A 26539-nucleotide genomic window follows, 5' to 3' on the forward strand; every position below is an offset into this window, starting at 1 on the left:
TCTCTGTTTTACTTTTAACACTGGAGCACTTTAAATCACTTGGGAAGAAGAAAGTCTGTCTCTTCTCCAGTTACATAAACAACTGGTGGTACTAGGGCAAAAAAGGGAAATAATTTGGGTGGAGTTAGGAGAGAAGGTAGGATGAAGAAAACTGTTTTACATGTAACGTCAAAAACTTAAATTTTCCAGCGCCTGGTGTGAGTGCAGAGTTAGATTCCTATGTTCTGCTGGAATTGAGTTCTGCAGAACCTCTGAAAGTGTCTTGTAAACAATGTGTTGGAAAGTAGAGAGAATATTCCAGGTCTTCAAACAAATGCCTGTCCTGTTTTTCCACCCATCCCCATGTGGATAGGCCTCATTTATTAGAGGATGAAAAATGAGTCAATGACCTTGTCCACTGCCCTTCCCACATTTTATGTATTTGAGTCCTGTTTACTAGAGTAGAGATGTAAAATTTATGGAACTGCTAGCAGCATTGATAAACCTCCCCCCCCCCCCTTGTGGGTAGGATGGGGGTAATGATGAACATTTTGTGAAACACTGAAATATTAGCGGTATGTGCTTAAGAGTTCATACTGCATTTGATAATAGCCATTGGGGTCAGAGGTACTTTAAGAATAGAGATGCCCTTAAAATACAACAAACTAATGTTTGAAATAAGGAATTGCAAAGTTAAATATATTGAATTGAATTTCCAAAATATATAACTGCCACCAGATGTTAATAAAATAATACTGACAGTGAACCAGCCATCTATACCAGTGTAACCATTTCTATTGTAGCTTTGAAAAAATGAATGTTTTTTTCCTCTTCATATTCTAAAACCATTATTTGAAGACTCCATGGTTTGTCATCTTAACCCAACACACTGTTATTTCTACAGATTGATCCTCTGTACCAATTGGTCAGGATCCTTAGGGTTTGGGGTTTGTTTGTTTTTACATTTAACTGCCAATCCCAATTTGTTTTTGAAAGTCTACCAACCTTCAAAAGGGGCTTGCCATGTGTATCGGAGGACCGCTGCTGAGATTACAAGCCCCGTTCCAGAAGTGGTTGGTGCATCTCTCTGGAATGTGGTCCTTGAACTAGCTTCAAGCCTTTCACATCTTGGTCTGATGCTTAAATTTTGTGCATTTCCAAATGTACCTGGTAGGCAATAATCAGAGGGGAATTTTTTCCCTTTTTAAATTGCTCTTAATAAAATTAGAACAGGAAAAAATATTTAAAATCAAAATAGTGGTTGGATGTTACATTTTAAATTCTCCCTTGTTTATTTATTTGTTTTTGGAGGTAAGATTTGAAAGATAGGCTTAACTGTGGGGTACAGACGAGTTTGAATGCAACTAAAAACACCTGACAGGCATGCCACATTAGTCCTCTTGCCATTGTCAGTGTTTCTCTGTCTTAAAGTGGATATATGTTGACAGCTAGTGCAATTACCATTTCACACAGCTTCCTTGTAAAAGACCTGTTGCCTGGCTTAACTTGCTTCATCCCAAAGGGTTTTTTTTAAAAAAAGAATCTTTGAAATTACCCAAATGAATGATTCACATAAGTATATGTAATTATCTATGGAAGAATGAATCATCTTGCAGCTGCTTCCAATTAATGTCTATCATTTATGAAATAGTTCAGATACTATTTGGGAGAAATTGACACTCTGTAACTATACTGTTTGGGTCCCCCTCTGCATGTTTGTGCTGCTCTCCTGGCCTGCTGTCATCCAAAGATTTGGGTCTCTGCGCTACCCTTATACAGATGATACCCATTCCATCTCTCCATTCTGTTTGAATCAGTAGTAGCAGCTGTGCAGTGCTGGACCAGTGTCTGGAGGAAGTGATGGGCTGAATGAGGATCAGTAAACTTAGGCTGAATCCTGATAAGATGGAGCTGGGATGGACAGGCAAGTCCTGTGTCTGGAAATTAGGAGGACAACCTGTTCTGGGAGGGGGTGCACTCCCTTCTCTAGAGGAACAGGTTTGTAGTGTGTGCTCTGGAAGTAGTATAAAATACTTGCATTTTGGCTATTTTGTGATGGCTGTGGATCCGCTGACAAAGCTCTGAAATCTTAATATCTTTCTTTGTGTTTCTTCTTGTGTACTAATACTTTGTCCCTTGCTCCAGCCCTTCAGGGTTGAGGAAGCTACGCATCCAGTCGAAATGATTTCTTTTTACCAGAAAGCAGCTAAAGAACAGTTTTGGAAATGGCAACATTACCCTCTTTGTTCTTACCCCAGCACAGAATCAACATTGTGTCATTTAAATTTTTTTCAAGGCAGTTGCTGCTTCCTCTAGAGGTCTATATTGCTGTTTTAATACAAATCACTCTCTTGATGATTACCAAATCCATTCCACTGCACGCTTGCAATAACTTAGGCTTTTTACTATTTTGCTTGACTGCTAGTGATATATTGATGTGATCTTTAGAGAGGAAGAGATGATTGAGCTAGAATAATAGCAGGGAATCTTAGGAGATTGCAAGGACATTTTTTCATATTCTTGTGTAGTGGGAAGTAGAAATGTCCTAGATGGAAGGGCTGACCATTTAAGGGCAAAACAAAACATTACCTGTCTAACTGTTATGGAAAAACCACCCTATTTTGCCTTTTTCACAACAAGATCTTCATTGAGCTGTTGACTCATGGTCAGTCACTATCTGTTAGGACCCGCTTCACATATATGATTTTATTTTATTTAGAAGATTTATAAAACGCTCAATTGAAGAGCTCTCTAAGCAGTATACAATAAGTCGTATCTTTGGTCTCAGCTTTAAATCATAACCAACTGTCCTTTGGATATCTTCTCTGTTTGAGTCCTTGCATTCTTGAATTTTGGGACAGTGCCATCACATATGGAGATCATCAGCTGCTATTTGTCCACATTTTCAACCTCCGTATGTTTTGTGCTTATCAGTTTTATTTAATTTATTTAGGGTTAAATACCAACTATATTACAGTTGATAAAAAAGCTAAAGCTGACACAGATGGCATTGCTTGCTGTGCCAGTAAAAACAGATGTCCATCTGCATAGAAGTGTCAGTCATTTTACCCATCTCTTTCTAAAAAAAAATCATTTTTCTGTAACACTTATTTCATTAGAAGACGGTATATTTTTGATGGTAATCCCTTAGTTTTGTCTGTTGTTAGAACTTAGTATTCAAATCCTGAATACAAGGTTCCTTTTCTAAAAATTTCCATGGTTACATAATTTCTCAGTTGACAAATTTGGAACCAGTGGGGGTGATAAGAATCTGATGGCTTTTCACAATGTCATTGACTCTTATAATACTATTTTTTTACTCGTAGAGCACTCCATTTGCAGTGCTAGGTGTTTCATTACAAATAAAATATGACAAAAGGGATATAGAAGGACTTTAAAATATTTGTGCAAGATTTTAGCGTTTTTCATATTGTTCAAGAACTCTGGCATTTTAGGCTTCTGGTGTTTCTCAAACTCACTTTTAAACCCCAAGGTGGGTTAGTAAATGGCATTTTAGCATTACCTGGTTCCGCCACATACTCAGGATCAGTTTGGTGCTCTTTGGCAATTGAATTCTGTTTTAGACATTTATATTGCAGACTACATGATGCAGTTGCAGCTAACTAACCCCCTTTTATGGCAGGAAAAGTGAAAACTGGTTGTTCTGGAGCAGTAAGTAAGTAGAAGCTGCTTTTCTTCCGTTTTTCACAGTTTATGCTTCTGGGATGAATAATCTGTAAGTAATTTGCCCACGCAACATAGGCAGTCTGTACTGTACTGTAAAGACTAGGCACTAATAGCACCTTCCCCATTCTGACTTCTCATTCACCCATTGCTGCCTCTGCCTCTGAAAAGCCGCCTAGCATTTGTTTATGGAAGTCCAGAGCATGTAATGAAAAAGCTGAGTAACAGTCCTTCTTCCTTTTCCCAGAGAGAGTGCAGGGGAAGATGCATTGGGCTTAATATGACCTCAGAAATAACTTCCTTAATCACAAGTTTGTAGAGGGGGAGTAAGCTTGTTGCGCCACCTGTATCGCACTATTCCCTTTTCATATGTTAATCAGTAATTAATCTTGATTTTTGTTGGGTTTAGGAGTTTTACTCTTGGCACATGTGCAGAACCAATTATATCGTAAATCACCCGCGTTTCAGCAAATGTCATTCTGATAGTTCCCTACTGCATAGAGCACTACTAGTAAAACATTTGAGGTCAGGAACTTGGATTCCTCAACCACTGTATTCAAGGAAACCCATTTATTGTTCTGTCTCAGTAGAAAAGGTTCATTTCTCTTAGACTTATATCACATTGGCAGCCAATCAAGGAAAGTCATAATTGCATTTATGCAATTGGGGGCGGGTGAGCTGAGGCCGCATTAATCTGTCTTAATGAATTAAAACCACTGGCCTCTTTTCACCCCCAATATGAATGTGACAGATTCTTAAGAATACAGTATTTTATGTTCTTTATTGAGCAAGAATTACGCTTTGGGCACTCAAACAGAGTGCTTGACCTGCATCTCTCGCACTGTAAAATTGCTAAATGTATTCTTTGTACTTGATTCTGCAGAAGGATTTAGAGAGACTTGCCATGAATTGCATGAAGCAGTATTCATCTCAAATTATGCCGAGCTGACTACTGGGCCTTTTTGATAGCCTTCTTGTGATGATTTGTGCTGTGGATGATAAAGATGGATGATTTTAAAAAATCAGTTAAAAGGATCTTTCAGGCTAACTATTAAATTAGGTCTATGTAAACTGGAGGGAAAAGCAATCATACCATGTCCTATTTGGGAAATGAGAACTGGCAGCTTTCTTCTTGTCATCACATCAGCTGCTTGAATTGTGCAGAGTCTAATCATATCTCCAGGTTGTTCAGAGAGCATGTTGATTAGATACAATATACAAAAGTGCTTATAAGAGCATCCTGCATTTAAGGGAATTGCTTTTGCGCTTGCCAAAATCAGGGATGTGAGCTCTTTAATCTTGCCGCCAGCTCAGTGGGAAGAAGATGGTGCATCTGTTTCAACATTTTCAGTGTCCTTGGTGCTCCTAAATGTGTCCAACTCTCCTTCTCAGGGTGTCCTAAATGTGCCTAAGCTCTCCTTGGGCTAAATTAGTAAAATCACGACTCAAAGGCTGCATCATAGATAATCCAAATTAGATTTTCTATTTCTGTAACAATGTTTTGGCAATGGCTCGTGAAAGGCAAAGAAGGGCATGTGTTGGACAACAGACAGGGCAACAAAGACAGGAAGACACTTTGAAAGACATGGACCCAGAAGCTCAGCCCAGTGACTGGAATGCATATCCAAGTCCTGTATTCCAGTTTTGCTCCACACTATACCCATATACAAAGGTAAATGAAGTATTTATAGCTTGGAATTCTTCTTGTTATGCTCCACACTCAGGCAAGCATCAACAGCCAATGCAATTTAGACAATTGTTTCTTAACACCAACTCAAGGATGATGAAGAAGTTCTTGGACACTAGTTGTTATTAGCCCCAGCCAACATGATCAGGGATGATGGGAGTTGTAGCCCTCCAACATCTGGAGGGCCACAGGTTACCTATTCCTGCTTTAGATCCCCACTGTGCAAACCAGACCTATTCATTCTTGCAGCCCTCTCCGGAGAGAGGATTTTAAATGTATAACTTCATCACAAGTCTATAATTCCGTCTTTAGTTGTGCACCTTGATGTGTCCTGACGAGCTGGTGTCAGGGTTTGACTCCAGTTTTTGCTAATCGGCCATTTATTTGCTGTTTTTTGTCCCCACAGTTACTTTAGGAAGAGCTTTCTCATATTCTAGGAAACAGATAGTGGAATCCCTTTGTAGAACTAAGGGCAGAGTAAGGCAGTTTAATCAGCAACCTTTTTTGTAGATGACACAAGATGGACAACATAAGATCAGTACTCTTTCTTAGTCAGAGTCACCAGTCTTCTATGCATTATTATCCCCGTTTCAAGTTCTAGCCATGTTGCACACTTCAAAACCTGATTCCATCCTGGCCCAGAATTCCCATCCTTCCACACAGTGCTGCTGTCCTGGCTGCAGAGTGGGTTGTTTCTTCTGGTTCTTATTACTTAATGCAGCCTCTGTATCTGTATGTATGCATAGCTTTCCTGTTTCCATTATTGTGTCTGGAGCAGACACAGCCTGACATACTTAGCATTACCTCCCCTGGTGCTTTCCATATAATCTGACTGGATGGGGAAGGGTGAAGAGAGTGAGGCTGCTGAGTGACTCTGCTGGGAGCACTGGAGCTTTTGGCTGGGGCGCTGTGGTCCTCCCCACATGGGCCAAATGCACGGCCATACTTGCCATTCCATAACGATCCCATTCACATTGGCTTAGCATTAGCGCCCTGGTTCCCAGCAGGAACTCATTGGAAACTATTTATCATTTCTGACACAGAAGGTAAAATCCCTCTTGTTTTATTGAAAATACACTCTTTAAGTTTTCATTTAACAGCTGCTATGAAGAGTCTGCCGAGTGCTGGGAACTGTTCTGTGAGAACCGCAGCAATGCGCCAGAGAAGTTAGCAGTCAGACCTCAGTAAAATGAGGCAGTGTGGTCGTTAATCATATCTGTTTACTGACAGGAGGCTCATGATATATCACTTGGCCCACCTGTTGGATTAATGCTTTTCCTGAATGTTTGCAAATGGTTTTTTGCTAGACAGGTGAATGTTATCTTTTCCTCATTCTGGGAGACATGAGGTACAGAAGTATGAAACCAGTGTAGTCAACATAGTCAGTGACAAGAGAAGAGTTTCTTTGAGCTCCTGATATCTATAGACATTGATTATGCTCTATAATTTCTTATTTGTTTCCTTCTGATCTAGTCTAGAACTCTTTGTATGTCAAAATGTAGGATGCAGGAATGGACATTTGGGCATACTCTGCCTCTTTTGTAAGTTTTGCCATTTATGCATACCTTTCACCATCCAGTGGTTGAAATCAAGACTTGAGCAACCATGATTGTGTTCTTTTCATTTTATCTTGTACAGTGGTACCTCTGGTTACAAACTTAATTCATTCCAGAGGTCTGTTCTTAACCTGAAACTGTTCTTAGGTACCACTTTAGCTAATGGGGCTTCCCACTGCCGCCGTGCCGCTGGCGCGCAATTTCTGTTCTCATCCTGAGGTAAAGGTCTTAACCTGAAGTACTACTTCCATGTTAGCAGAGTCTGTAACCCGAAGTGTTTGTAACCCGAGTGTTTGTAACCCGAGGTTCCGTTGTATGAGCTGTTTCTTTAAAATTTTTGATGTATACCCCACCTTTCCTCCACATTGCTCAAATACATTGGTTTTTCTCTCCGCATTTTGTCCTCAAGAACCCTGTAAGCAATGCTTTTTTTCAGGGGGTACTCAAGGGAAGGGCACTCAGTACCAGCACCTCTTTTTTGGGTTAAAAAGTTGTGACACTTACTGTAACAACTTCGTGGTGAGTACTGGCACCTATTTTTCTAGGGGGGGGGGGGAGACAGCCACTGGCCTAAGGTAACCCAGTGAGCTTCATAGATGAGTGGAGATTTCAACCCTGGTCTCCCAGGTCCTAATACAAAACTCTAACCACTGCACCACACTGACCCTTGCACTGTTTCTGCTCTGAAAACATGGACCAAATGTAGTTGGAAATGATCTAGGTGCAAGTAAGTCCAGTCCAGCTCCCTAATTCCTGGAGAACTGCCACCAAAGGATGCCAAACCTCGCCATATGCACCTCGTACAAAGCTGAGATGGAAAATCCACTGAATGTTTCTGGGATGCACCCCTATGAAAAGAATCTCCTTGGCCTAGGAAGGAGCCCATTCCTAGCAGCAGCATTTGAGAAAATCTAGAGCTGTGCTCCAGGCTTACAAAGCAGCCGGCATCTCAGCTTCATATCCTGTAATATATTTAGGGAGAATTGGCTTCCGGAAGGATACCCCTGGTTTACTACTTTTTCATAGACTTGGATCCCAAAGTGCATCTCAGGGCTCTTTTGGAATGACTTGATGCATGTTAATTTAATGGGAGATAGAGACATGGGGTGAATGCAGATGATCAACCTGCCAAGTAATAAATGTGGGGAAGCTTGTTTGTTTCTTTAAAAGTGGGTTGAAGTGCAGCAGTAAAGATGACCATGGCTGGCTTAGTAGGATTCTGTGGTTGCTCTTGCTCCACCCCTAATTAGTTAGTCAGTCAGTTGTTCTGTTGCCATGGAGTAAAGATGAACTCCACCATGCATCGCTGCAGTGTCTTGTCACTAATTCCCAGCTCTTTGTTTCGGGAAGTAGATACTTAATATATCCTCACCAATAAAGCATTCTCTCTTAGAGGATTTTTTTCTGGGGTGGGGAATCTGGGACATTTAAAAAAGTAGATTGTGCTTTAAGTAATACATGTGAAGGCATATACTCTGTGTACTTTCGCATCGTAAAAGCAATATTTTGTATGCACATCCCACAGAGAGTCTCAAAACTGAACTCACAAAACCATCACGATTTCACAGGGGTCTCTCCCAGGCCTATCAGGAAATAAATTGGGACCTTCTGCATGTAAATGCTGTACCCCTGGCCTGCAGTAATAGTTGGGTTCTGTTCCCTAAGGGGGATAATACACTAGTCATGAGATTAGCTCAGAGAAATATCTCCCCCCTCTCAGTGTCACGTGCCATGGATTCGGCTCACCAATTTACCAAATGGTAAATGTGGGAAGTCTCATTGAGAAAGGGCTCTCATCTTTTACTCCACAGTCAGATGTGTGACAGAAAAAACTGCACCACATTTTAGAAATTCTGTAGGACAGGGATCTCACATTAATGCCATTAAAAAGTGTATCACGTGCTTAAAATAACTACATCAGCATAAACATTTAAAATTCACAATGAAAAATTACAAATAAGCAATATTGCACAAAGAGCAGATAAAGTAAAAGTAGCCAGTTAAACATCTTTAAATTCAAAATGCACACTAAATAAAATTGTCAAACAGCTTAGACGGGTTACCCTATTAGCTGTACAGTGGTACCTCGGGTTACATACGCTTCAGGTTACAGACTCCGCCAGAAATATTACCTTGGGTTAAGAACTTTGCTTCAGGATGAGAACAGAAATTGTGCAGCGGTAGCGCAGCAGCAGCAGGAGGCCCCATTAGCTAAAGTGGTGCTTTGGGTTAAGAACAGTTTCAGGTTAAGAACAGACCTCTGGAATGAATTAAGTACTTAACCCGAGGTACCACTGTATATTAAATTGGAAATTATATTTCTGAAGCTTCCTGTATAAGATAGGGCTTTAATAGTCCTCCTTTTCTCTTCAGCACTCAGTTTGTTTGGTTGTGCATTGTCTTTTCCCTTCTAATTCCAAAACATAATAAAAATGACACTTTGCAATAAAAATGTTTCTCTGCCTTCCTCCCTCAATTATTTGACTATTGAAGAAGGAATATCTTTTTGGTTCCATCTGTGTCAGGTAACTACCCTGGCAGCCATTATTGACTGCCTCCAAACCCATGTCTTCATGTATCCAGACAGCTAAGACAAAGCATGGTAGAAAATTCCTTACCACTTAGTAAGTTGGTTGCCTGTGTGGAGCTATAGAATTAGAAGATACTAACCTCTTTTCAGCTTAGTAGCCAGAAGTGCAACCTTCTGAGTTTCACTGTTTATCAGACAAAAAATTAGTATTAATAGCATATAAGGATGGCTTAGGCACTTACACTGTATACCTGAGGAGGCATGCCGCTAAATGTTTTCTAGAATATTGTTGCACATCGGGGGTCAATAGTGCTCCATAGACAATTGACCAGCTGGACCACACATTGCAGTCTGCCTATGAGGGGACTTCTACAACTTAGTTATTCTAGAACTATAGAAAAAAGAAAGTCTATTTCCATATCCCACAACAGTTAAGCTGCTTAAATAATAATTAGAATGTTAAAAATTAAGATTGACACTTCAGTATCTTTTAAAGCATGTTGCCCATTTCACAGCCCCCACCCCCGAAAGAATAGAAATATGTGACCCAACTTGAAAGTGTGAAGGCAAAAATGTGTGGCCTTGTTTCTCCAATTCTTGCTGAGTCTGAAAGTGCTACCCTTTCTTCTCTTCCACTGCCGGCTACCTTTTTACAAGGAATCTTTTGTTGTTGTATGAATTCATAATACAGACACTGTTTCTAGCAATACATCAGCAAGCCTTACCATAGTCTGAGCATAAATGGGGGGAAACGTGAGACACTAGTCTGAAATTCCACTTTTCAATGTGGCTGTACTGTTTGAAGAAGACTGAAATCTATGTGCCATGTTCTGCCTGTGTAATGAAGTTTGCATTGATATTCTGTTAATGCTGATGCCACTCAAAGTCCAAAACAACTGCATTTAAGCAGCACATCTTCTTGCATGGGATGATCTTGCTTTTTAGTTGGGTTAACAGCCCGATGAGGTCACTTCTTTGCATATCAAGCTGGTGTGCATCACCTTTTGTTCCTAAAAGCAAACTTCACAAAACCACCACACAAAATCATCCTTTTTTATTTTCCCCTATTGATCTTCAAAGGATTGCATTCTAAACAGTATATTGTGGCCTATGAATGCAAGTTCCCCTAGTTTAGGACCATTTCCTCTGTTGATAGGCAGAAGTTGTAAGGATCATTATACTTTTCATTTAAGCTGTAATTATATTAAATGGCATTTGTGATTGGTTTGTAGCACATAAGGGATGTTTTATGTTGCACTCGTTATCTGTACATAAAATGGGCAAGAGTTTGGTAATGGTGTGTCTGCAGAATGAGACGAGGGAGGGTGGTCCCACTTTATGCAAGTAAAGACAAAAGTCATAGCATGTGGTTCCAAAGTGGTTGAATAAGAGGTACCAACATTGCTTTTAATGAGGAGTTGCCAATACTAGGTTATTATGATCCAAGTGTTAAATTAGATAATCCTACCTAAAAAATTAGATTCTACAACTCACATCTATTATTCTCTAATGAAGAGGATATTTGCTTGATATATGCCAAGACTTAGAACCTCTCATTAAATCACATTTACTTACAATTTAGATTTTAGTTTCTGTAATGGTAGTGTTGAAGCAACAAGCTCACCCCATCTAACCCAATTTGCCAGTGAAACCAAGGGGTGCTGGGCTTGTGAAACAGTGTCAGGGATGAGAGCTGTTCTCAAGCTTGTGGCACAAGCAGTCTGGAGCCCTGGGTTGCTCGTGGGAGATGAGTGCAGTGGTGCCCCGCAAGACGAATGCCTCGCAAGACGGAAAACCCGCTAGACGAAAGGGTTTTCCGTTTTTGAGCTGCTTCGCAAGACGATTTTCCCTATGGGCTTGCTTTGCAAGACGAAAACGTCTTGCGAGTGTTCCGATTTTTCCCCGCTTCCCCCCCTTTTTCTAAGCCGCTAAGCCGCTAATAGCCTTTTAGCCGCTAATCCGCTAAGCCTTTAATAGCCGCTAAGCCTTTAATAGCCGCTAAACCGCTAATAGCGCTAAGCCGCTAATAGCCGTGCTTCGTAAGACGAAAAAACCGCTAGACGAAGAGACTCGCGGAACGGATTAATTTCGTCTTGCGAGGCACCACTGTACTCAGCTTTATCAAGACTGCATGCCAAATATCAGTTTTTCCTTGCTGTAAAAATAATATGTGAAAGGGCTCTTGAGAAATCAGCAATGTATATATTATATGAGAGTGGGAATGAGGAGGAATATATGTGGCATTCATTCAGCAACCAGATGTAGAGGTCCTGAGCTTCATTTTTTCTTATTATAAACCTGTTGCGAATTAAAAACAAGAAAGAAACAAGCTACCGTGAGATCAGATGTAGCGTTACTGATGTCAGGTGCAGGATTTATTTTCAAGAGCAAGATTTATCTGCGCAAGTCCTTTGGAGAAGTTGTCCCAGGGAAAGCTAGCTGCACTGTGAGTTTTATCTTCTTTCCAAACTACACTTGTTTTTAAGTGCACGTTTGCTGTTTTCCATGACCAATCACCCTCTTCCTAAAGATTTATAACTCAGCTGTTTCAATTTGTGATGGGCCGAAACTTTGGAATGCAGATTGTCAGTCCAGATGTCAGACCTTTCCTTAAAAAAAGAAAATGAAGGATTAAATTAGGTATGTGTGATTTCCCCCCCTTTTCTTTGAAGGCTCAAAATGTCACTTGAAGTCCTAAACTTATTTCCTGTTTCCTTTCAGATGTGATGGTTCACTTTTAAAAGGGAAAACATATTGCTGAGCACCGTGCTGAACTATAAAAAATAAAGTTAACTAGAGTCCTATGGCTAATGTGTAGACTTAAATGAGAATGTTATAGTAGCATCATATGTAGTTTGTTTATAATAATATTTATATATCACTATTTTATTTTTTTAAAAAACAAAGCGGTTAACAACAATAACACATAAAACTGTACAGTTAAAACCACATGGAAGTTAAAATCAGACTTCAATTAACTATTGTGGGAAGATGTGTTCTTCATCGCCTGCATAGGCTTCGCAGAATAGAAAAGTTTTCAGCAGGCATTTAAAAGTTGAAACAGAAGGTGCCTGCTGAATTTCTGTTGGTAGAGTACCCCACAATGTTCTCTCTTTCTTTTTGTTATCAAATGAGCCTCACCAGCTTGGGAAACTACTAGTGACACTCCTGAAGATGAAGTAGTGAGATTTATGCCACATACTGTTCAGGCCTTGCCCATCTGTTTCAGCAGCAGCAGCTCCTCAGTATACCAGGGAGCAAAATTGGACTACATAGTGCCAGAGGGGGCCTCCAGGAGCACAGATAATTAGATGGCTTCCCAAATAAAGGAGAGACCTTCAATAGTCATGTCATGATCGGTGTCACAGAATGAATTTCGGGGCCCAACCACCTCCTAAAGCTTTTAAACTCTTTAAACTGTCCATGTTTCCATTTTGTAGCAAATAGGAGAGGAAAACAGATATTATAAGTAAGAATAAACACACTCGATAGGAGTTTTAATCTAGCATCTGGTTACCTGAATATTAAGCACTTAATCCCTTTAGATATATACTAGTACTAGTATAGTCCTCTATCAGTCTGAGGATTGTTAAAGCACGTGAAAGGGAAAGTTTCCCCAAAGGTGCATACAGCTTGCCCCATTTTCAGATTTGCTTTCCTGCTCTCACTAAAAAAAATTCCCCTCCCCCAGAAAGAGGTTGATTCCAGTGTCAGTCATTGCTTTAGGAGCTGGGCTGGCATGCTGCCCACGGTTGAGACAGACTTCATATCCCCAGACTTCATATCCCCAAGTTTTGAGGGGGAGATGTATGAACTTCCTTTCTGACTTTACTAACAGGGTGTTTTGGAATATGTGAGCATTAAATTTCAGCTTTCTGTGTGTTCAGTGGCATTTTGGGTATGTCCTTCAGTTGAGGTATCAAATGAAGTCCTATCCATTTTTATATATAGATATCCCAGTGCTTGTTTAAGTCTGGATTATTTTTTTTAAAAAAAGAAAATTAGTTCCCCTCTAATTTTTCAGGAATTCCAGGTTTATTCTTACTTGTCTTCACCTTTGTAATTTAGGCATTTCCAGAATCTGAGACTCTTCTGAAAGTGGAGGTATTTAAGTTTGGTCTGTCTTCAAGCACACATAATTGTCACAGTGACTTTTCTTGCAGGGAAGAATAGTATGAGCGCTCTGATCAGTGACTTAAAGCTCTTGGTTCTGCAACTAATGGTGTTTACTTTGATCTAGTTAAAGTAAACTGCTTGCAAGGTGTTTGAGATGCTATCACTGTACTCCCATGTGGCAAGGTCTTTGTATTGCAGCAGGATTCCTGCCTTTTGTGAGTTATCAATCAGTGCATAGCTTTCATCACTCAGTGCCAAGCAGGTCAAACAGAGGAGTTCACATCTGTGTCTTGCTGACCAGTGAGTGTTTTCTAATGGTCCTTTCACTGGTGATATATTGCCAAACAGGCCAGCAGCTCAGAACGGCAGTGGGGATTTATTGGACTGAATCTCTCGTTGCCCATTGAAGTTTATGTGTGTATTGGCTTTGGGGCCACCTTGTTTCATAGTTCATGAAGGGCTATCCAGCAGGAGACAGTATCATTTCAACATAGATTTAATGGCCCAATGACTAAAGGATTACATGTACATCTCTGTTCCCTGCTTATCAGGGTCCAGTAGTTCTTCATTGGGATGCAATATGCACATATTCTGTCCAGTGTAGGAAATATGGACAGAATATATTGATATTAGATGCTAATTTTATTCCAGGTCCGAAGCCCAGAGTTTTGCAGAATGCAAACACACCTGTGGTTTAGATTCATACGCATGCTACAGCAGGAGGGAAATTATAGGTCTTGAGGACATAGACAGGACAGTTATGCAAAACTAGGAAGTATCAGAAGATCCGTTGTTGTTTCTTACCTGTTGGCAGATGTTATTCATGTTTTCAAACTGGCTTCAAACTAGCATTAGAATTAATCATATTTTGATTTTGTTTTTCATCAAAATGACTTCACGTACCAGTTTGGGGTAAGCAATGCTTAGAATAGAATGCAGTCAAAGTTAAGGTATCCACATCCCATGATTCTATGATTCTATGATTCTACATCCCATTTGGGATGGAAAAAGGATTGGAGCAGCTAATTCCCTTTGATTCTTTAGCTTAAACTAGATTAAATTACTTTTGTTGCAGCTGCTGTTTGTATTTGTCTGTGTTTCGATTTGTGTGTCCACAGTGGGAACAGAGTGGAACGGGGAAACGATGCACACAGAGCTGGAAACAAAACAGGCTGCGGCTTCATTATAAATGTGTACAATTGCTTGAAATAATTGGCAGGAACCAGAGACTGACAGTACTCAGGCCAGTGGTTCGGTTTAACTTTTCAGCTGGAAGGAGAATGGCACCAGGATGATGGCTACTGCCCATAAACAAATTATTGAGGCTCAAACTGGCCGTGACTTTAAACACATGGTTTTAAACTGTGCTCAGACTAGCCAAAAAGGTCCCTAATCCTGATCAGGGCCATGAAGTGGTGGGAAGATGGCTTACTTCTCATCCCATGCTATTTTCTTACCAAAAACAATACCCTCTGAAAATGCTCTTACTCATAACTTCTAAAAATGTGGGGAAATAACAGTTGGGGAGAAGGAAGTTATCATCAGGAGAATGCCCCAAATTGTTAGCCCTCATCCCATGCAACATTTTCCACTACTTTTTCCTTTTTAGTGGACAAGATGTGACCAGTCCAAGCACCTTCTTACATCATGTGCCTAAAGCCCCATCTAGTTAGATCTTGAGAGGGTAATTGCTTTCAACTCTGCCAGTCACAGAATGTATTTGTGTGCTAAAAACCACTAAGGTCCTTTAAGGAGGCAGCCTTTCAATTTCATGCAACTCCTATCCTGCTTCCCCATCTCTTTCCAAGCCTCTTCCTTAATGGGAAGCCTTCTGTGTAACAACATAGGCAGTGTTTATATTCACCACTCCTCTTAGGTATATTACCCCTGCCACACCCTTCACTGGCCCTGCTTTGCATCCTCCTCGAGTATGTATGTCTGACTAGATTAGAACATATCCCTGATAATGCAGCTTGCCTGGATGGGAATAGAGAGGAATGTGCATAAAAGATAGTCTATTGTGCAAAGGCAAGGTTGACATTTATTGTTCTGTTCACTTTGGTTTCTAGTCCTGCCCAGCATTGGCATATGCCCCCCTGAAGGTTGCCTAGAAGGGAATGTGACCTGAATAAGGTTTCCCACCCCTGGCCTAGCATGTTAGAAAGCCACTTTGGTCAAGTCGTGTTCTCTTTTACCCTAAACCGTAATCAAGTACCAAAACTGCACCACTGCAGTCCTAATTCTGCTTCTGTTGAACATCTAAGGACCAAACTAGATGTAATATTGCATGCATCTTTTCATTTAATATGTACACTTTAGAAATTCAATTAGCACCTGAGGGGGGCTTCCTGTATATTTTTGGGATCATGGAAGGCAAGGATGTGAAATTTAACTTATTCCTCCACTGCATTCATGATAACCTTTTTCTGAAGCTGCTATTTGCATAGGAAAGCAATTCTCCATTGGATCCAGGTTGACAGCCGGGGTGGGGGGGTTCCCTCCCAATACAAATTGTGATCGTTATCAACTAGCCTTTCCTATTTGCATTTTTTTTAAAAATGTGCAGAGATGTCTAATTTGGCTCATTTGCTTTGAGGAGTTACATAAGGTGACACGACCACAACATTTTGCCCCCATGAGTTGGAGTGGCCCATGCAATGTTTCTTGTTAAGGTCTTTCAGATTGCAGATGTTCATGTTTTTATGATCTGTTGCTTTGCTAACTGTTGGTCTGCCTCACATTCAATTTTAATGAAAAGCAAAGCAAGGAAAACTTTAAGAATGAGGGGGAGAAACAAGTGACCTCGCTTTATATTCAAATGCTTCCAATTAAGGGGTCTGTTATCTTACCCAAGATAACTGGAAAAGGATACTCAAAATACTACCTTGTGTGAATACAGCTAATGCCTGCATTATATCACCAGGAGTTCTCAACACATCTGGAACGAAAGTAGTTCCAGTAACATTAAAGCATCCTATTTTGGTTGGCACGCAGATGCTGTGGTATATGCCAGTCAGTAATGGGTTTTGGAAACAAGCTGCTCTAAAACTCTCCTGAACTATTCTCCTGGGAAATTATTCAATTAAATACAACTAAAATTAATGCTTGTGTGTTTTGTTTGAATAAAACAAAATAAGCAGCTGGAAAAGAAAATCCCTGGTGCATGTTGGAGAGCAAGGGCTCCAATTAATATTCATGGATTCTGAGCTCACTTCTTGCCCCACTACTCTTTCCACCAAGTACTCATTCTAAGTGATGATTATTGCTGTAACTGATGGTATGTAGTTATTCTTTCTTCATTCTCCGGAATAATTTTGCAAATATAAATAATTTCTTTAGTTTCAGGGTAGAGAACCTGTGGCCCTCGATATGTTACTGTACTTCAGTTCCCATCACTCCTGACCATTGACTATACAAGCTAGGGTTGATGGGAGGTGGAGGTTTTTAAGCAGAGTTTGGATGGCCATCTGTCATGAATGCTTTAGTTGAGATGTAGTTGAACAAAATGTTCAGGGCAATATTCATTCATTCATTCATTCATAGATTTGTATACCAAAAATCCTAGGGTGGTTCACAACATAAAAATACAAAAGCAGAACACAAAATACATAATGGAAACAAGAACAAATGAACAACCCCCTTTTCACAAACATTTTATTATTTACTAAATTTAGTAAATAGTCAGATGGAGAATGAAATCAAGGAGACATTCAAAAGAGGAAATGTTGTAGTAACAGGTGACTTCAATTACCCTTACACAGACTGAGTGTATATGTGCTCCATTCATGAAGAAAAGATAAAATTTCAAGATACCCTAAATGACTGTGCCCTAGAATAGTTGGTCATGGAGGCTGCCAGAAGGGCAATAACCCTGGGCTTAATCTTAAGCAGTTTTTGGGATCTGGTTCATGATTAAATGTTGTTGAGCAGACTGGGAATAGAGACCATAGTGCTATCAAATTCAATATATATGTAAATGGACAGTTGCCAAGAAAACCTAACACACACATTTGACTTGAAAAGAGGAAACTTAGCCATTACCAAATGTTCTACCTCCACTGTCAGAGACAGTATGCCTCTGAATACCAGTTGCTGGGAATCACAATGGGGGAGAGAGCTGTTGCACTCATGTTGGATGCTGTGAGCCAGGTGGGCCTTTGGCCTAATCTAGCAAGGTCGTTCTCATGATGTCAAGACCGTTGCCTCTAAGCATTTGCTGAGGAAATCAAAGTTTATAGCAGCACTACTTGCTTCCGTTTGTTATTATTTGAGACTAGCTCTTGTGTAAAGGGCTGCTTATAGGTTGCATCCTCTTAGACATTTATTAAACTTTCCCATTATTTGGGCATAGATGAGAATTTATGGCTTTTATTTGCTTTGGGTTTTAGATTTTTCTTTGGGCTTTAGATTCCATTTGGTGCTCAGTATTAAAGTGCTCTGCTTTGCATGTGCACATTGGCCACAATCTTTTTCATCACTGGCATGATACACAATGTTTGCTTTCTTCTATTGAGCATAGTGTTGCGTTGTTTTGAAGTGTGTAGCCTGGTGCTTTGCGTGATTCATTTCCTTGGCATTTCACTCTAAGGTGCTCCCTTGGATGGTGGCAACGGCTATGGAGACTGGGTTGCCTCCAGATTAAGCTTCATCATACTGTAATGTTCTTGGTATGATATGAAATGAAATGTTCTGGGCTTCAGGTTTTGAGATGTTTTTCTTAAACCCGGTTCCAGTATACATATATTTGCCATGTCCCATGACTAGTTTTGTGGTATATATTTTACAGATATACATTACTCTGTTGATATAGATCTATTTGGAGAAGCTGGGTTTTACACTGTGTACCTCCAGAATAAATATAAGGGATTTGAGCGAGGAAGCTACTGGGAGGCTTCCAGGCGTCCTGATTCCAGCTAGCCAATACCATCCATGCAGAGGCTGGCTGCCTTGTCACTCATTGGTTTGCCAGCCAATTTATTTGTGTACTCCGTCATAACCAAAATGGTAGGTGTGGGGTGTTCTTCTCTTGCCACTATATTAGTACAGTGAACCCCTGCTACTAATGTAGTCTTAATCACTTTCACATGTTCATCTGTTTCGCAGTCCACATCACCCAGACCTGCAATTTTTCTATATTAGGATGGGGAACCTGCTGAACTACAATGCCCAACCACCCTCGAGCTAGCATGGTCAAGCCTGATGGGAGATTTGGTCAAACAATATTGTGGATGGCCAAAGGTTTCCCACACCTGCCTCTATACATACTCTCTGCTTGTCTCATGTGATCTTTTTCTCTCTCAGGTATCTCTCCCTCAGTCTTGCCTCCCCCTGTGCAGATTCACATCTCTAACTGCCTGACTTTTTAAAATATTTTTATCCCATCGTTTTCCATCACAGATGGCATCTTCTTGCTCTTCCAGGACATTTATTCCTTTCTTTTTATAATTTATAGTCCCTTCTTCATGAAACAGAGGCAGTTTCTAATAATGAGAATAATGCACTTTAGCCACACAACAAAAATCAAATCAGTCCATTAGAACTGGCTAACATTACAGGTGAGAGGAAGGAAATCTGTGACAGTTTTCTCAAAAAGAATATCCTAGTTCCTCACCAGACTTGCTACTATGTACCTGCTTGTCACCAGTGCCCATCTTCTTCTACTTCTGCTGCCACCTCCCGCAGCTCAGTATGCATAGCAGCAAATCATATGCGGGACCTAGATGCAGCTGTTCCTCCACAGCTGCTGCCATCTCCAGCTGGAGAAAACTTAAAAGGTTCTGCAGAAGCAATGAGAGGCTCACCCAACCCTGATACAGCATGCCAGCCAGATGGTAGAAGGACATGTTGAACGTGGTCGTCCTCCTCCTCCATACAGAACTCCAGAAGAGTGACTAATTTCACACACACACACACACACACACACACACACACACACACACACCATGTTATGTCAAAGGGTGGTTTCTGAGGTTCTGGGGCAATAACTTTTACCTGCAGGAGGTGGCAGCAGCAGTAGAAGAAGAAGATGGGAACAGTGGCATACTTTGCTTCGGTTACCTGTTATGTCTAGTGCTGAGGGCGCTGCCATGCCCTGCCTTTGTCCACTATCATTCTTTCCCTTTGGAACAATGTGTGTTTGCCTCCACTTAAATCATAGGCGCCATCTCTCTGTGTGCCTGGGCTCCCACAAAATGTTAGTTATGTGTGCCCGTGGGTGCCCAGCCTTCACCTCTGCCTCCTCCGCAGCTGCCACTGCACACTGGGTTCCACCGCCACTGCCTTACCTCTTTCACTCTTGCACAGCCACTGGACCTGGGCTTCTGCCTCTGCCACAAGGCCCTGATCCAGTCACCACCATGACGCCAGAGTGCAAGAGGTAAGGCAGTGGCCGTGGCACCTGGTGTGCAGTGGCAGCCTTGCGTCACGCTGTAACATCATCAAGTTCGAATAAAAGCCTGGCATGGAACCTCACACATGGAAGAAAGGCTGGGTGGAACTGAAATAAAGGAAATCCTGCTCTCCTGTAGTCTTATTAATCTGTAGCTAAGATGCGATTGTACCCAGCGCTGCTGCTAAATCCATTCCCCTCTGCATTTTGCAAGTGCAGTTTTATTTGGCTTACTCAGTGGGCAGGATCTGTGAAGCCTGTTCTTTAAGGCAGCTGCCAAATCCAAGTAAGGCTTTTACATATTTTAAATAAATCAGAAAATCAATTAGTACAAATACGAGGAGGTTATATGGCAAGCAGCCTGCTTTTCTTCTGAGTGCTATAGGAATCCCACCATGCTTGGGACTCTGTGTGTGGTTCAGAAGTATAAAAACTCGCAAGCCTCTTGGGAGAGGGCACACCTGAGTAGCACACAAACAGAAACCCTGATTCAGGATGGGATGTAACCAAGTAAATCTTCCTTCTCCCATGGGGGTGGAGAGAAGGAGCATTTTACTTCCTACAGAACAAAAATGTTATTTTCTTAAGCTGAGCAGTTTCCAGTTTTCCTTCTTCATTGCCCATCTGCCCTGAATTTCACAGAGTTCTCTTTCCCTCTCTACCCATTTCCCCCTCCAAATTCTTTCCTGGTGAATTCATGTTAAAGAAGAGTGATGGAAGGGAAGGCTGTTTATTTTCCTTTTCCTTAACATTTTGTAATGTCCTGGGTTCCTGATCGGTGCCTCACACAGACTGCATATTTTGGGCTCATAAAGATTAGGGACTTCCAGGTCTGGTCTACCTGGAAACCTCAGTGGCACCTTGCCATGAATGAGAGCTTTCCTATGCAATGTATAGTATACATGGAACACTTCAGGAATTCAGTACACTTCACATAATCTCAGCGATCCTTGCTACACCCTTGTAAGGTACAGCAGTATTTTCCCTCTCTATTACTGATGGTAGGGCTTAGCACCGAGAAGAATGCTAGCTTGCCCAAGACTATCTAGTGAATTTGTGGGTGAGGTTAGCAGGTGGCTCACAGCTCACACTCTTGGCTACTGAAATACAATAAAATACAATATCATTTGTATGGTTTTCAGAGCAGAGAGGTTGGTATTCCAAATGTAAACCGTCCCCATAGATGTAACTGTTTATAAAGTGAAGTGTTTATAATGTACAAACTACAGGGGTAGTTTAAGCAGTGAGGCCTTGAAAGTACTGTGGTTGCTCAAGAAAATGCTGTACAATTGCTCTTTTTTATTGAATGTCAATGGACTCAAAGTGGGGCATGGTCAATTTATACACTTGGCAGTTGTTCTTTCTGGAACAGTTTTCTGTTTTGTGCTCCAGAAGCCAGAAAAACATAATTCAAAGACAGTGACACTATTTTTTGTTTTTAAAACTACTTTAATGTGGCTGTGTAACTTGTGAAAGTCATCAGTTTTGAATTTTCATCGAACTGAGCAAACATACTAGTAGAAGCTTTTCCTCATAAATTACTTCATAACCTACCACCTGTCAGTTGGCCTCACCCCTGCCACACCGACTGTATATGTGAAGACGGGATTGAATTTACTAAAACGTTGACCAATAGCCAAGAGCAAGAGGCTTGCAACTGGAAGACAACATGTTGAAACTTCACTCGGATGTTGGCAGCTTGCTAATTTTTGTACTACTTAATAATTTTCCTTGTTTTTTTCACTCTGAATCCATTGCAAGGTCTGTGATGGAAACCAACCATTCTGTAAGGAGCTGTTTTAGACAGCGTCACCCTTGTGAACCCGATGAGTTTTCAGTGGATGTATGGCATCCTTAGGAGACGTTTTTCTCTGCCGTTATCAATGACTTTTTCACCTGGATATGCCATCTCTGAAGAAACTGGAATGTTAACCACTTTCTATATATATTTTTATGTTCTTACACTTCTCAGTGCAAGTGGGACCTGTGCTAAGTGTGGAGTGCCAGGATGCCAGGCAGCTGTGCCTTCTTTCCCCTCTCATTTCACTTTATCCCTCTTCCCTACAATGTTCCATTCTGCCCCCTGCCTTCCTTCAGCAGTCAGCCAGCATTCTGTGTCCACTGAACATGCTCAGTCTCTCCCCCTCCCCTGCACACCCCCCCCCCCATTTTGGGGGAATACATGTGAATGCAGACTTGGAGAGTGGGGTTTACTATTCACATATATCAATACCTGCACCTTGAATCTCAGCTGGAAACAAATAAGCAAATAATGCAGTTAGCGCTTGCATATAGTCATGATGTCATTATTTGTGCTGAAAAATGGAATATTGGAGAGAAGAAGTACAACTGTAAGAGAGATATTCTATAAGGAAGCTGTTTAAACAGGATCATGCTTCAGTTTTTATTCTCAGTTATAACTGAGCCTTAGAAATTGTATTTATACCAATATGCAAAGGTGCAAATATTTTCCATTTGCAGGTTTGGACAAAATCTGTGGGGCAATATAGTGCAGTGCAAGTAGCATGAGGGCTGAATGCGCAGGGCCAGTTTCTAATCTCTGGTCATTTGCAGGTAGCAAAAGTGCAAAAGTGGAGGTTCTGTGCAGGCACTCCAAACAGCCCTGATAAAATTTTCACCCTTCTCCTGGTCTAAATTTATAAAGCATTTTGTACTAACTACTAACTATGGGCCAAGCAACAGATGTGTCTGCTCGTTCTTAATCCATTATGCTAGCTAAGTGCAGCATCTACATGGGCATCTACACCTACCGTGATGCTTTTGGGTGGCTTCTGCTTGGCTTCTGTCACATTTAAAACAGCCATCTGTCTAACCTTCCTCAGAGGGCTGCCATGCCAATAAGTTAGATCAAAGCTGCAGAGCTCTTGGTTGCTGGAAGGGTGCCATGAAATGATAACATTGCATTTGTTTGGGTGTGATGGTGGAAAACCTGGATATTAATACTATATAACAATATCTCTTTTTTACTAGAAATCATCGACGATATCACCAATTTAGTAGAAAATACCGACAACAAGCTGCGCAACCAAACCAAGCGTGTAATGACAGTGGACAGAAAATCATCTTCTTGTGGTAAGATATGGTTTGACTTAAAGGTCTACTTTTTAAATATATATTTTTTAATTAGAAGCCATTTTGTAGCTTCTAATTATTGGCCTGAAGCAGTATAAATCTTTTTTCACTGCCTTCTTGTAATGGTTAATGGCAGTTAATTAAGCATGGTTTAAGCAGCTACTGCTTTTGAGAAAGAGTGTGAGGAGAGAAAAAAAGAAAACATGATAGAAGAGGAGTAAAATTAGTATCCTCATAGAGAAGGGGAGTTATTTGTAGAAGTGATTCCATTTGGTAAAATGCCTGTGCCTACAGATACCCTACAAAGCAGAGTGTTCTCTTATGTGAAGGCCACCAATGTTGCAATTTTTGTTTCTACTATTGCACTTTCCATATTGTCAAACATAATAAACCAGGCATAGGCAAACTCCCCTCCCCCCCCATACATCATTTGGGACTACAATCCCCATCATCCCGGACCACTAGTTGTGTTAGCTAGGGATGATGGGAATTATAGTCCCAAACATCTGGAGGGGTGGAGTTTGCCTATGTCTGTAATAAACTGTATGTTGCCGGTTAAGCCACATGTGTACATAATTTTAAATCTTTATTTTCTTGGCACATGATAGGTATAGGATATTTAGCACCATTTCGTTTCCATATAATACGTTGGTTTAGTGCAGGGTTTCCCAAACTTGGGTCCCCAGCTGTTTTTGCACTACAATTCCCATCATGGGATGATGGGAATTGTAGTGCAAAAACAGCTGGGGACCCAAGTTTGGAAACCCTGGGTTAGTGAAAAACAGTATGAAACACTGGTCAGGCTGATAAAATACAACTGAATACTCTTCTATGATTCCTTGATGTTTCAGATAACTGCATGTGTTAAATTTCAAAAGACTTAGATTTAAAACCAATTGTGTGGGGCAGGGGAATCCTTGATCTTCATTGTTGAGTTTTGTGTTCACAGTGCACTTAATTTACTGAATGTCTCTTAAATGACTTAAGCAAAAAAGAAGGAAGGCCATCAAGTTAGACTCTTCAACTGCACTTAGAAAGAATAATCCTGTGTTTGTTAGAAGTATTTGTATCCCTCCTTCTGTCTGGCAGAAAAGACTTCAATGCCGCGGACAGTAAATGGAAATTAACAGTTAACAAACATAATATACTTGGTTAAGATAGTGGTGGTTCATGATGGCTCTGCGGGGAGGAGGGGATGATGATGGAAAATGTTTGATCTCCTGGCTTTAGATGCTGCTATAAATGTTGTTGTTGTTATTTATTAGCAACTTTACCATGGTACCGGGGGGGGGGGGGAGGAGCTTCAGAAGCATACAGTTTGTGCTAGCATTATTAGCATCAACATCTTAGGCCTGGTGGCAGTCAGCCATTTGATATTAAACCCCTACAGATTGCTGTGTAGTTGAGTTCTGAATCTGAAAGCAGGGATTTGCTCCCGTATCTAGTCGTGAAATCATATAGTGTAGGCTAGTGATATTTTTCCCCCATCATCAAGCAGGTGGCAGTTGCTTTTCAGATTGATTTGATTTTACCTAGCAACCTGGCTCTATGAAATGCTAAGAGTCAGAGAACAAAGGTATATTTCATCCGATAGTTCCAAGGACAATTAAAGATGACTTAGTCTATCCTCCACGCTTTCCCCTCTTTCCCTGCCAGTTCTTCCAGCTCACTAGAAATGCATATGAATGGTAAGATATAGGAATGGGTTGTATTAAAACCTCCCATTTTCTTCTGTTCCACAAGGGGGCATCGCAGCGAGATGTCTCTTTGCTTTTAGTTTTTATGGTGTCTTTAGGGGAGAACAAAAATCATGGCTTTAATTTCTATCACCTAAATCGGTATGCGCTGCGCTGTATTAACTTCTCACAGGAATATTATTTTTTTACGGTGTTCCTCAAACTTTGCTGCAAACTTCAAATAAATCTGCGGGGGTTTTAAAATGTGGATGACATCCTAAAAGAATGTCCCTAGAAAGTAGGAGTATGCCCCCAGCTCTCACCTTATTCATCATTCTGGTGCAGTACCCACATTCTTTGGCTATTTTTCTCAGAAAGTCAATTGGCTTGATAAATTCAGGGCTGCAAGTAATCAGGTTTGTTCAGCTGATGCAAAGTATATATATTCTGACGAGTGAAAGTTCCATCCGCTTTATTTTTAGTATTGCGGGGAGCTTAGTTCAGTGTGACATGAAGTCAGCCTTTCCTGTGGCTGGTTTGCCAGAAGATTGTGCCAGCGTTCTTTCCAATAACTGCACGGACAATTGCCTTGGGTCTGAACCAAAAGATGATTTCCCTGAAACAACTTTTTTTCCTGGTTTATGAACTGTTCCATTTTTCTCTTTGCTCCTTTTCATGTTCCCTAAGCCCAGATATCTGGGTATTTGGAATCACTTTCCACGATGTTACTACCATTTGGTTTGTGATGTTGGCAGATCTTATTCCATGAAGTGTGTGTGACACCTCATACCGATAGCAGAACAATGGACCAAGTTTGGAGAAGGGGCATAAAAACATAGTAACTTCTTCTTGTAAGATGGGAGGTGGTTTCTTATTTCAGCTGCTATTTACATAATAAAAATATGCATTAATTTCATTCATGAAGTTAAGATCAGTCTAATTTGGCCCTGAGACATAGAGATAACTTGTCTGGATGGTGACCAACAGTGGCCTTTGGCTGCACTTGGGGCCCTGTAACTGCTGAGCTGTCATTTATTTCAGATGCAGACTCTGGGACTGCTGCTCTCATATATCATCCCCTTATGCCTGTCAAAATGTTTGTGCTTTTTGAGGACTTCAACTGCTGTAGCATGTTAATCAGAAGCTCAAATAATTGTGCCCAGCATGCTATGATTTGCAGAGTTCAAGACCCTAAGCAGCAGTGGACGCTCACAAGACAGCATCGTTTCATACATATTTCTTTCCTCTTTATATCTTGTCAAGAGCATCACAGATCCTAATATGCTTGCCTCCCACCACCATCAGATGCACTCTCTCCTTTTCCCATTCTCCTCTGGTGAAGTGGAGTAAACGATAAGTTGCTTGACTTGCCAAGGTCACCCAAACAGCCCCATGGCATGGCTATCATTAAACCTGTATCTCTGGAATTCTATCCCAATGCTTTAATCACTGAGCAACCTCTTTGTCACTTGGCAGAAGTCCATGGTGAAAGCATTCAGAAAGAAATAGTCTGGACACTAAAATCCTTCCAACTCCCACAGTCTCCCCAAAGAAAAATAAACCCCGAGCTTAGTTAATATTTTGTCTCGTTAGGCTTCCAAGAGCAGAAATCTAAAAATTTAGAGTGATAAGACACAGGATTGTGAGCTACTCTGGTAGGCAGTTTGGATCTGATACTCATAATTATATCCTTGTTATTTACTCTTTCTTTAAACTCAGAAGAGGATTTGGCATGTCTAGTGAGAAAATACTGTTGTGTCCTGTCCCCCCCAGCCTTTCACCTTAAAGAAATGGGTAAGGGGAGTCTAGCATGCCTATGCAGGCTGGGTG

General features: G+C 40.8%; 1 protein-coding gene and 1 long non-coding RNA gene across 2 annotated transcripts in view; both read left to right on the forward strand.

Annotated features, from left to right (window-relative positions):
- LOC310699633 overlaps nt 1–26539 on the forward strand; it is a 116262-nt gene that overhangs the window by 46233 nt on the left and 43490 nt on the right. The window lies entirely within an intron of this gene.
- STX8 (syntaxin 8) overlaps nt 1–26539 on the forward strand; it is a 76924-nt gene that overhangs the window by 32468 nt on the left and 17917 nt on the right. Inside the window, exon 7 of the mRNA XM_083487714.1 lies at nt 22932–23033. Within this exon, the coding sequence (XP_083343840.1) occupies nt 22932–23033 (102 nt within the window). The remainder of the gene's footprint in view (nt 1–22931; nt 23034–26539) is intronic.

This window comes from Podarcis liolepis (assembly GCF_965112155.1).
Source record: "Podarcis liolepis genome assembly, chromosome: 2".
NCBI classification, from domain to species: domain Eukaryota; kingdom Metazoa; phylum Chordata; class Lepidosauria; order Squamata; family Lacertidae; genus Podarcis; species Podarcis liolepis.